The 12,993-nt window shown below is 42.4% G+C and overlaps 1 protein-coding gene across 1 annotated transcript; it reads left to right on the top strand.

The window, feature by feature from the left end:
• The first annotated feature begins 3,029 nt into the window (after positions 1-3,029).
• On the top strand, positions 3,030-11,485 carry C12H2orf78 (chromosome 12 C2orf78 homolog). Its single transcript, XM_006045960.4, has 3 exons — positions 3,030-3,179; positions 6,480-7,238; positions 8,518-11,485. Exons 1-3 carry the CDS (start codon positions 3,080-3,082, stop codon positions 10,431-10,433), a joined length of 2,775 nt encoding a protein of 924 aa, XP_006046022.3. The 5' UTR covers positions 3,030-3,079; the 3' UTR covers positions 10,434-11,485.
• Positions 11,486-12,993: the final 1,508 nt, after the last annotated feature.

Raw genomic sequence — 12,993 nt, 5'->3', positions numbered from 1 at the left:
GGTACCCCAATGTTCTTTGCAGTATTATTTACAATAGCCAGGACATGGAAGCAACCTAGATGTTCATCAATAGATGAATGGACAATGAAGTTGTGGTACATCTATACAATGGAATATTACTCAACCATAAAAAAGAATGATTTGTCAGTTCTCATGAGGTGCATGAACCTAGTGCCTATTATACAAGTGAAGTAAGTCAGAAGGAGAAAAACAACTATCGTGTATTAACATATACATATGGAATCTAGAAAAATAGTACTGATCAACATCTTTGTAGGGCAGTAATACAGGCTCAGACGTACAGAACAGACTTGTGGACACAGTGGGTGAAGGAGAGGGTGGGGTGAATTAAGAGCATAGCATTGAAACATGTACATTACCAAAGGTGAAATAGATAGCCAGATGCAGGGAGCTTGACCCCATGCTGTGTAACAACCTAGAGGGGTGACATGGAATGGAAGGTGTAAGGGAGGTTCAAGAGGGAGGGGACATATGTATAGCTATGGCTGACCCATGTTGATGAATTTCAGAAACCATCACAACATTGTAAAGCAATTATATCCCAATTAAAAATAAATAAATTTTAAAAATAAAAAAATAAGACCTAAGGTCAGGGAAGGGTTGATGTTCCAAAGTGTTGAACTCTTTAATTTCTTCTTCCTACATGTAAGATTCTCTTAGAGGATAAGATGATGCTGAGATTGCAAGCTAAATGACTGGAACTAGGGAAACCAAATAAGTTACTTAGGTTTGGTGGAATCAGGAAAAGCCTAACTCATAGTTTCCCTAAGTAGAATTGAATATTGGAACTGAACATTTTAATATGTAAACATTTTATTGCTACTAAAATTGGTCTTAATGCATTTCCCTCTATCTCACACCATCCACCCAAACCTGCAGTAGTCACGAGTCCCTTGATATCCATGGGAATATAGAGAAACAGAGACTTGTTTGGCTTGCAGGTATTTAGTATATATTGTTAGCCTCACATCACATACTAGAATCATGGAAATAGGCCATCTGAAGTATGAAGATTAGGGGGAAAAAACCTTGATATGCACTTAAAAGCCTAAGCCACATCTGTACACCACATCTTTCACAATTTCTTGTCAGCTAAGTATCATCCCTCATATATTTCATAATAGGGAAAACAAGCATATAAATTAAATATGTGTCTTCAGAGATCCCATCTATGAGAAACCTTCTTGGTATTAGCAAAGTCCCCATATAGATTGCTCTTTGCACCCATGAAAGCTTACTACCAAAGAAAATGAATAGAACCATAGATTCCCTCCTTCAAATCAGCTTACCCCACATATAAGTCATCAGCAACTCAGCCAGAACTCACATTATCAAAATCACAAGAGTGGTTAGTGAGAAAAGCACTAACCAGAGGCGAAAAGCAGAGGCACTCCAGGCCAAGTCGGGCTGACAGCAGATAGCTGCTCCTTCCACTTGGGTGCACAGTGCAACTCAACAAAATGCCTTTTTCACAGATGCTTTTTAAAGTTTTTCCACAAGATCCATCAGGTCAAGTTAGTTCATGATGCTTCAAAATAAACATGCAGTATGCCTTACAACGCTGGATTCCTTACAAAATATGACAAAGAAAGAACCATGTAGGCAAAACCAGAGCATTTAAAAACAGTCTGTATTCTATAAACACACCAGTGAATGATATAAACAAGGTAATATGACATAAAGTGAAAAATATATGTAAGATTATTCTTTTTAGTGTACAGAATTCATGGCAGTTGCTGCACTATCTAGCTACATAAATATATCTGTATCTAAAATTGTTGGTTCTGTTAATACAAAGTGAGGTCAAAGTGTGTCCACTTGCTTCTCACAGAAATTGAAAAATCTACGTGACTCTCTTTCAACTTGTGCCCTTTCACCTTACCAGCACCACCACCCCCAGCATACTTTCCACAAATGTCCTCTTCTATCTCTAATTCTCCTGTTCATTTTGTCTGGCCTTGCACCCAAGCATGCAAGAGAGAATCCCAGAGGCCCAAGATTCTAGAGTGGCTGTTTGCAAGGGGGGGAGGCTACAGCAACTGCCACCCTGGATATACTTAATGTGGGAAGGAAAAGGGACAGTATCCAGAATGCTCTCATATATAAAAGAGCTGGATGGCAGGATGCCTGTGTGGCCCAAGGAACCAGAGGTAGCAAGTCATGGTCAAAAGAATTGCAACCAAAGGCTGCAAGAGAAAATGTCTGCAACCAGCTGTGTGTCCTAGCTCTAAGAAGACTTCTGATGCTGGAAGTTGATAAGAAGTAAGTAACAAGCAAGACAGTAAGAATTCAAGATCAAGAGTTGTCCCAGAAACAATGCCTAGAACAACAATAACATCAAAAATGGAGGGCAGAAGAGAAATGCAAGTCCAACCTGGCCCAGCCCAAGAAAAGGAGGAGTCAAGGAGATGAAATTAAAAGAGAAGAGCCTTGGACCATTGGACCACATCATTCTCCACAAGGTGCATTCAACCAACTTCACCCTACTCTTTAACGAAGTTACAAAAAGAGCTTCTTAATCCCTTCCTTTGCTCCTTAAAAGCTACTGCAAGTTCACTTAATTTAATAGACTGATAGGACTTCAAAACAACTATAATAGTTCAAACTGGATGGCTCTTTCCTTCTTCTCTAAGGTTATTAATTAACCAAGACATACGTAACTGTAAGTGCATAACACATAAAATATAATGCTACGTAGAATATAAGTAACTATGTTAATTATATTAATGAGCATCTATAAGAAATGTTGCAATGATTTCCTTCATGGAAGAGCTTGAGGGAAGTAAATCTGTCTTGGAGGACTTCACCTCCCCAGAGCTCAAACATGTAGGTGTTTCCTACACCTTTTTTCTGCATCCAATCCTGTCTTCTTATTGGTGATCTGACCTCCCTATTGGCTATATCATACCTTTAAACTGCCTGCTTTGTGACATCATTCTCCCACCAAATCTACTGCCACCTGGTAGAATCTTGGGGTTTCCATGGAGCTGTCTGTAAATAAATTTGGATCATCACAAGTGACCAGTGACCAGTGACCAGTGACCTTTGTACTGGACACATGTACACTTGGCTGCAGTCATTCCAGACATCCTCTCGTATCATCTCGTCCTCCCTTGTATCTACAGTTAGTTTTTCCTCTACTTCTCTGACCATGTCAGGTATGGAAAGAAACTTTGTAAAGTTTTTCATTAGATTTTTTTTTCTGCCCGTAAATTTAGTAGTAGATTCAAAATGAATAATGAAGGAAAGTATTGAACTAGAAATCTGGAGACCTAATTTCAGTTTTGACTTGGACATTTACTATCTCTGTGACTTTGGACACTTTGGACAAGTCACTGTCTCACAAGGTCTGTTTTTTCCTCATCTAATGTTACATCTAATGTTACATTAGGATGCTACATTGGTCTATCTCTCTGGTCCTTTTCTTTTCAATGTTGAATCTCAAAGGGGACCCATGTAGAACATGAAATCAGAGACTTCTCAAGAGTGTTTCAACAGAAACAGAGAAAAGCCAGGTGGTGTAGAAAATTAGCAATATTTACTGAGTTGTTTCACCCATAATGGTCACCCTCAGTTAATATTTCAGTTTTAGTATTTTAAATTTAGTGCTGCTCAAAAAGTAATATTCACTTGTTTTTGGAGTTTTCTACCTAAATGAGTTGAAAGGAGAAAACAGGGAGAGAGGATGGAGAACTCTGGGCTAACGGGAGGCGTGTAGTCAAACATAAGGAAGTTTAGGACTGTCCTCATCAGCAGAGGCCAATGGGAACCAAAAGGAAGGAGAAAATACAAGAATGAGGAGAGAGAGCAAGGAGGAGTTCTCAGGAAAAAAGTAGTTTGGGATGGAATGTTGACAGGACCCAGAGATTTTAAATTAAAGCAGAAAGAGCACAGAGAACAATCTGCTTAGAGCAGGGCAAAATACCGTTGATTTTCGCAAATGGTTCTGTTAATAGACTAGGAAGGAAAGTAAGGCCAGAATAAGGTATCACCAGGAAAAACAGCTTATCAGAAAAGTCATACTCAGTGTTTTTCTTTTATTGCCTCTCTCAACACAGATGGCACTTGACAATTTTGAATATAAATATTTTAGAAATATGTTTTAGAAATGATACTTCCTATAAACAAGAAACAAAAGTGATAATCTAGGGGGCTGATTTCCAGTGTTTCATTCATTCTGACTTTGAAACTATTAGACATTTTACCAATTAAAAATAACATTTTAAAATTATATTTTTAACTTAAATCAGAAGGACTCATTCTTTTGTGTGATAGTAGGTTCTAAGTCAAGGTTGCTTTTCATCTTTACAATTATTTCCTTCCTAACATAGAGAGCACATTGATCAACAGCCATCATCCATTTTTAGAGCTTAGCTACCTAGGAAGGAAAAGAAAAAGGCAAGCCCTGTATCTCTAATTCCACATATAGGGAATTTCCTGGTTGTCGAGTGGATAGGACTTGGTGCTTTCACTGCCAGACTGCACAGTGCTGCTAGGGAAAAAAAATCTGCATTTATCTAAAATATTGTTGTGGAGTCCTTTGGATTTTCCTACATTTAAAAATCTTTTTAAACTGGATTCTAGTGAAGATGGTTCTTTCAGGTTTTGGAATATCATCCTTCTGGATGTTGAATATGATTATAATCTAAGTTCTAGGATAAATATGAAAACCGTCTTGATACTTTTTAAGTTTTCCTTTCTGCTTGTGACATAGTTATATTCATTGAAATATATATTTTTACTAGACTTAGTACCTGTTACTTGCTGCATAAAAATATGAATGAGCCCAATAATGAAATTCTTTTATACATTATTTGGCTGTCTACTTTGTACCTTTTTTTTACTGAAATAATTGTCTACATATATTGGGCTACCTATACAATCACATTTATTGTATTCTGTTGCTTGCTATGCATGTTTTACAGATATATCTTCTCTGTCAGTATGTATTGGCTAGGAATTCATTTCAGAGAAGGCAATGGCACCCCACTCCAGTACTCTTGCCTGGAAAATCCCATGGACGGAGGAGCCTGGTAGGCTGCAGTCCATGGAGTCGCACAGAGTCGGACATGACAAGCGACTTTGCAGCAGCAGCAGCAGGAATTAATTTAAAGTCACCTTCTATTGTGTCTTTTCATTAATAGTATTTACCAAGATAAAGTGAGCAATATTCACTCATAATATTGTATATATGATACAGAACTTCATTTATCATGAAACTTATTATGCTTTAACACTTGCCACACACTGAAGTTTTCATATCTATATTATACATGTATATATACATTAACTAATCCGCTTTTCACGATTTTTCTATGTCTTTCTAGAATTTATTAAATCTTCCTCCATATAAATCATATGTAATATATCATTTATTCATGTATTATTTATTATGTAATATATTAATTATTCGTGTTTACTTATTACTATTATTATTTTTGTTGTGATAACCACTCTATAGATAAATAGTCTGAAACTCAGAGAGTTAAATAACTTTTTTCATTCAAAAGGCATTTCAGAAATTCACTTTCAGATAATCGTTTTGAGGTGGGATGAGAAGTCAGGCTTGAAGAGGGTAAAGATGACCCTTTAAATTTATCACTGGACTCTAGGTAACAGTGAGGGAAATGTGCAAGCAAAGTGAGACACTAAAGATTACAATAGTAATAGCTATCTTGTTTTCACATGGACAAAAAATGCCTACATTATAAGTTGAATTTCTCCTGGTTTCTGGCCGTATCATGCTCAGATCGGCATCCTGGCAAGAAAGTCAGGATACTTAGATTCTGAAACCTGATAATGATACTAACATAATGAGAGAACTTGAACAAGTCAATCTGAACTCTCTTAGCCTTATTTTCCTTACTCATGAAATGAAACTATAAGAACAGAAGTTCTCTAGGGACCTCCTAGTTCTAAAATGCTTCAATTCTAGGAAAGAGCATGCAAGTCAATACTAGCGCAGGCTTAAGGGAAAGATAGGGCAGGAAGCAGGATATTTCCTGCCTGGAGAACAATGTCTGAATCACATCACTTGGGTCTTCTGCACAATGTATGCCCAAGACGGGGGCACAGGTAGTCAACATAAGGAAGTGTCAAACTGCTCCAACCCTTACAGCCGTCATAATGGCCTGATTTTTGGTTTCTCAGGAAGTATTGATATTAGAGGCGTCTGATAGCAAGAACCAGACACAACTGAACAACTTCCCTTTCACTTTTCACTTTCATGCATTGGAGAAGGCAATGGCAACCCACTCCAGTGTTCTTGCCTGGAGAATCCCAGGGATGGGGGAGCCTGGTCGGCTGCCGTCTATGGGGTTGCACAGAGTCGGACACGACTGAAGCCACTTAGCAGCAGCAGCAGCAGATAGCAAGAACCTTAAGATAATGCTGTTCCTCAAACACAGTGGGAATTTATCAATCTCGCTCATCTTTTTCTTACCCTCTTGTTCTTACAGAAAATTTCCAAAATCCATCTGCACTTGGAACCCAGAATTCTCTTCAGCTCTCTCTTCCTGCTGTGAGCAACGCAGCTTCCCTCACAGAAAGTGTCTGCAACTTCTCCAGGGTCTCTGCTCCAGCCCTCAGTTCAGCATGGCAATTGCCAGCGGGCTCCGACACCTCTTTCAAGCCACTCATGAGTAGTGCCTACCTTTACCAACATCCCAGCACAACTATGTTATCTGGAGTCACTGGCCAGAGCCAGCTCTCCACCTCAGCTGCTTCCTATCCGGGTGTTTTTGAGTGGAACATCACAGGAAGCACTGAAAGGAAGTCTTCTTCACTTGGAGACTTCACTGTGACAGTCATTGACCAAGACACAGCTGTCTCCTCCATGTCTATGGCAGCCCAGTATGACAAAACATCAGACATCAATAGCATGGTCCCTCTATATCCACCTCTTTCTGCCAGCCTTGTTCAGGGAACACCATCTCAGGTTCCAAATCAGGGACACAGCCTGTCACTTCCCCACCAGGGAGGAGGCCAGGAATATTACTATCACCAAGGCACACTGGGGCCTTTACTATCTGAGGAACTTGGCCCCTGCCTGCAGTCCTATGGCTCTGTGTCGTATGCAGGAAGCAGGACCTCTGCCCAGCCAGAAATGGTCATGGTACTAAAGGAGATTCAGCCCACAAATATCCTACCACCAGCTTCTACCTCTGGAGTCTACTACTCTGTGTCTGCTCAGCCCATCACAGACACAGGTTTTCAAGGTGAGTACAAACAGCAAGAAAGTAGAATGAGCTTGGCATTCAAAAAATGGGGTCAAATCTACAGCTGGGAAGTGGCGTATAGACAGAATTTAGATCCCGGGACTTTAATAACCACTACCTTTGCTCAGTGGTCTCTGTTTTTGGACTGTATATGAGAACACCTAATGCAGGTGGAAGGTTGCACACTGTGAAGGTCATTTATGCTACGTGTAAGAGAACCACAGTGCAGTTCAGTCGCTCAGTCGTATCCGACTCTCTGCGACCCCACCCACTGCAGCACACCAGGCCTCCCTGTGCATCACCAGCTCCTGGAGGATATTTGTGGGCTGAATCTCCTTTAGTACCGTGGTTGGTACTGGTTGGGCAGAGGTCCTCAAACTCATGCCCATTGAGTCGCTGATGCCATCCAACCATCTCATCCTCTGTCGTCCCCTTCTCCGCCCGCCTTCAATCTTTCCCAGCATCAGGAAAGATGCTCTTTTCAAATGAGTCAGCTCGTTGCATCAGGTGGCCAAAGTATTGGAGTTTCTGCTTCAACATTAGTCGTTCCAATGAATATTCAGGATTGATTTCCTTTAGGATGGACTGGTTGGATCTTTGCAGTTCAAGGGACTCTCAAGAGTCTTCTCCAACACCACAAGTGCGTACCAAAAGGTACCACATTTTTCACTGTTCTGGTTGATCAGTCCCCCTGGACTACCACACTGTGTCACTCCCTTCCCTGATCTATTGCTATAGTCTTCTTGGGAGGTGTTTCAGAACTCTTATTATGATAGTGCCAGTTTAACTGTCCCTCACTTCCTTACTTTACACCAAGATTTAAGACCCTGTGGTCTGAGATCCTGTCCAGAGCAGGCAGGCTGAAGATTCTTTGTTTATATATTTTATCAGGAAGAGCTCTACTCCCTCTCATAGTTCATGGTGTGAAGTGTGTTTAGTCTCTCAGGAAAGCGGGGAGAATTGAAAGGACTCTACGTGAGAATCCTAGGCTTTGTAAGACATGTTATATTTTAAAAATATGACTTATTTTAATTTGGCTTATAAGATCCCTATGGAATACAAAGAAAGCCAAAAATCAGTGACATCAAATGATCACCAGTAAGAATTAGAACAGTTATCTCTTAGCTCCTAGCATAAGACAGTGTCCACTGTCCTTAAGACTAGGTAGTAGAAATGCCTTGCCCAGCACTGAAAGGTACATGATTACTGCGCCGGTGTCTGAGGGTGGAGGGAGCATCTCACTCACCAGGGACTGACTTCTTCCTTGATTCCTCTGTAGTGATGGAGACTTCCCTGAGGATGGAAAATTCCCTGGGATCGCAACCTCCAAGCCAGACATTTTGTCTGTCAGAAACTTCAGAATTCCCCAGGTCCTGCATTAGCAGAAATATCCAGATCCTTGAGAGTAATCCACCACTTGAACTTGGGGACGTTTCAATGATAGCTCCAGTCCAGAGTGCCAGTAATCTCCTGGCATTGCCTCCAGCTCCAAGCCAGGAACAAACAGAGAATAAGAATTTGGATGATATGAAAACTAAGTTTTCAAAGCCTCTGGATGATGCTTACCAGATCCCAATAGAAAACCAGGATCCTCCACTAGTCCCTTTAGAAATCTCTGATATTCACGAGCTCCTGGCCAGCATTGATCCCCTCAGCCAAGAGGAGCAACTTGTTTCTGAAAATGTGAATCTGGGAAAGAATAGCCTGAGTTTTGAGGACTTGGGGACACTTGAAAATGAGTTTGAATCTAGCAGTGGCTTTGCAGACATTGCTACACTGGTGAAGGATATTCACCTTCCCCAGTTCTTTCAGTCTTTGAAAGACCTTGACCAAGCCGAAGCTCCAAAGTTGATCACAGCCAAAGATACCAGCACTGTTAAGGTGAATCAGGTGCAGGAAAAGCCAAATGTCATAAAGGCGCCCTCTGATCAACCCAGGAAGAACAAACATAAAGCCTCTGAGTCTGTCAGTGATGCTCCCAAGGCCAAAATCCAGCCAAAGGACCCAGAGTGCCCATTCGGGGGAGAAGTGATTATATGCAATGCTGCAGTCAGTGACAAGGCTCCTGTGAACACAGCCAAGCAGCCGAACAGCAAAACTCAGAATGCTGCAACCAGCAGAACCAAAAAAACTAAGAGCCATGGGCAGGAAAAGACCAAGAGAACCAGAGGAAACAAGAAGGCAGGAGAGAATAAGCCATCAGGGAACAAAGTCAAGGCAGAGGAAAAGCCAAGCATTCCCAAGATGAAGCGAAAGAGAAATCAACCTGACTTTAGCCAAGAGAACTTTAAAAAGCCTCGAAGCTGCCTAGGCATGCACATGCTGGAGTCTGTGCAGGTGTTTCATGCACTGGGGAAGAAGAGTGATAAGAAAACTGGACTCAATTCCTCTCGGGTCCTGGGAAATTCAAGCAACCCTAAAGACCCCCAGCCATCCCCTGCTATCAAGTCATGGCTCAATACCCCATGTGAGGGTAAAGGTCCTGAGAAAACTCCAGTCAAAGCCCAGAAACCAGATGGCAGTGCTGAAAAAGAGTGTCTATCTCCATCGCAGCACGAGCTGCCTCCTCCTGGGAAGGTCAAGTTAGTACCTTTGCCTTTTCCTACCCTGGACAAGCCTCAGGCTCGACCTGTTCCTCGGAGGCCACAGTCTCTGGCCTCATATCGGCCTGCTGTGGCTTATCCTGCCTGGCCTGGTTCTACTAACTCAGCTCAACCTGCGGCAGTCAATGCATCCCGGCCAGCTCCTGCATCTTTGCCAGGTCCTGCCAAACCAGCTCAGACAACTGTGACCAATCCAACCCAACCGGGTTTGACCAAACCTACCCGGCCTAGCGTCCCTCAGTCTGCTGCTCCTCGGCCTGTGCCCTACAGAACTTCATCCTGCACTTCTCTCCAGCAGGAGTCTGTTCCCCCTGCTGTGACCAAGCACCAGTCCCCACCCAAGCCTCAAACCCAGTTTCTACTCCAAGACTTCTGCTTCCAACCAATTCCTTGGAGGAAACCCAATGTTCCTGAGCCAGTAATGTCAAAGCCCATCACAAAAGAGCAGCGGCCAGAGCGGGAGGCCATGAAGAGGAAGGCTCAACTAGAGCGTGAGAATGCTGCTAAATACACCTCTTTGGGGAAAGTGCAGTATTTCATTGAGAGGGAAAAAGAGATGGAAATTGCTCGATACTATGGGTATGCCATGTGAGAGCTGCTAGGATTGTTGGTGCCACCTGGGGTACTAGTTGTTTTTCCATAGATAGATAGGTATAAATTTCTCTATTTATTCTGATATATTTTAAAACTTAAAACTGAACAAATATAATAGAGTTAATAGGCAAATAATAAAGAAGACTTTTGAATTTGAGATGATGTTAACTGTGTCTTTTTTTTTTTTTTTTTTGGTTGGGGCAGGAATCAAAGTCTGCACAAGAAAGGAAGGACTGAATGTTGGATGAGAGAAGGAGGGAAAAGGTGTAAAACCTGAGGAAAGAGGAAGGAACTTGGCCCAGGGCTAGGAAGGCCAAGAGATTTTATGGATTTATAAAAGGAAGCAGGAGTGGGGGAAATGGTAGAAGTAAAATGTAGGATCTGAGGTTAGGGTTGAAAGAACAAAATCTGAGTAGAGTTGAAGATGACAGATGAGTCTAGTTTGACAAGGAGAAACAGAAAAAGTGTCTCCTTGAGATTGGCCATATGTCTCACCACCACTAGATAGGTATTTCAAGAGGTTCAGGACACCCCTCCGAAAGGTCTGAGTTACCTAAGGGTGATGATAGAGGGGAAGTGGGAAGTCTACCAGGTGAGTGGCAAGGGCTCAGCGTTATCTTGGCAGCTGACAAGAGGGCGAGGGCCAAGTGAACTGCTGCAGCAGGAGGCTCAGGAACAGGGCCTCGGATAGAAAGCACCATTTACTCAACACCTAGGCACCAGGGCAGCAATACACTGTTGAGTGAACCCTGGCAACAACAGGCAGGGCCAGTATTCCTGTGCCTCTGCATTCAGTGAGCTTCAGCAACAGGCTGAGGTCACATCACATGCGGAGGTACAAGGCCTCAATCTGAGGCCCAAAGGCCCCGCAAAGTCCTCAGTATTTGCAAGTTCCGGTAGGCCGCCAACCTGGCTTTTAGAGCATAGCATCCGGAGGTTTCTGGCGGAAGAGATCAAACTTCTGCAGGGGCCGAAACGTTAACTTGAGGGGCTTCCTCCATTAACCCGTGCGCGTGCTGCCTTCTCTAAATAACGCCATCAAAACATCGCCATCAACTGAAGCGCACGAGAAAAATCCTCCGCAAGTGTCCATTTTCAAGGGTGAGAGCGGTAGGCACATGCGCAGTAGGTCGCTGCTTCCGCAGCCACAGGTTGCAGGTATCCTGCAGTCCAGAGGCTCCTTGGGAGGCAGCTCAAGGGAGTGAAGATGAGGAGGTGGGGTGGCAGGGGTGGCAAGGGTTGGGGGTGAGTAGTGGGTGGGGGTGGGGGGTGGCAGAGTCGGGGCTGGGGTTAATGCGGGCCAGGGGTTGGGGGCAGTGGCAGAGAGTGGGCCTGAAAAGGAGGGAGAGATGGAAACAGTGGATAGTGACTATAGGAAAATTGGCAGTTTTCATTTGTAAATTATTTTATTGAGATATGATTCACATATCTTAAAATTCGCCTTTGAACTCCAACTTCAGTGCCATTTAGAACTTTCACGAGCCTATGCATGCAATCATCACCAGTATCTAACCCATCACATTTTCATCACCCCCAAAAGAAACCCCCATAACCATCAGCAGGCCCTCCTCATCCCCTCCTTCTTCAGCCCCTGCAATCATCAATTTACTTTGTGTGTCTATGGTTTTGCCCTTTTCTGGACCCTGCATGTATACGGAATAATGTAAACGTGACCAGTGTGTCTGGCTTCTCTCAGCGTAATGTTTTCCAGTTCATCCATGCTGTAGCTTGTGTTAGTGCGTCATTCCTTTTTATGACTGTGTAATCCAATATAAAAATCCTTTCATCCATCGGTAAACATTTGGGTGGTTTCCACTAAGTATTTCCATTTATCGAGAATTTATCTTGTGCCAGGCAGCACCAGGCTAAGTTATTGACCCTGTTTTGCAGATACAGAGGTTTAGAGAGTGGGAAGAATTTGCCCAAGATTAAGAGCTAGCAACTGGGGGAGCTGGGGTTAGAACTCAGACAAACTTCACACGACAAAATGTTTGAAAAGGTACACAAGCATATTCAATGGAAATTCACCCTATTCCCTAAGTTCTGCAGCCACACATTCCCTCCTCAGAGATTTGCTTCCAGAGAAATATTTATACCCCAATATGTATATATCACAATTTATTGACTAACCTGTCTCACAGATTTGAGATGTCACCTTTATGGTAAAATAGATTCTTCTACATATTTATATTACTCTTTATAGATTGTCCTCTTTTTTGCCTATCTTTTTTTTATATTTCCCATTTCTCTAGAATTGTTTGCATCTTATTTTTAAAAATTTTCTCCTTTTTTGGGTTTCTTGGTGACTCAGGGGTAAAGAATATGCCTGCCAATGCAGGAGACATGGGTTCAATCCTTAGTCCAGGAGGATCCCTCATGCTATGAAGCAGCTAAGCCCATGTGCCGTAACTATTGAGCCTGTACTCCACAACAAGAGAAGCCACCACAGTGAGAAGCCTGCACCCTGCAACAAAAAGTTAGACCCTGCTCACCACAACTAAAGAATAGCTTGTGCAGCAACAATAATAAATCAAATTATAAAATTTTTCTCCTTTTGT

Source organism: Bubalus bubalis, chromosome 12, assembly GCF_019923935.1.
Source record: "Bubalus bubalis isolate 160015118507 breed Murrah chromosome 12, NDDB_SH_1, whole genome shotgun sequence".
NCBI classification, from domain to species: domain Eukaryota; kingdom Metazoa; phylum Chordata; class Mammalia; order Artiodactyla; family Bovidae; genus Bubalus; species Bubalus bubalis.
This window is presented reverse-complemented; position numbering and strand designations above follow the sequence as displayed.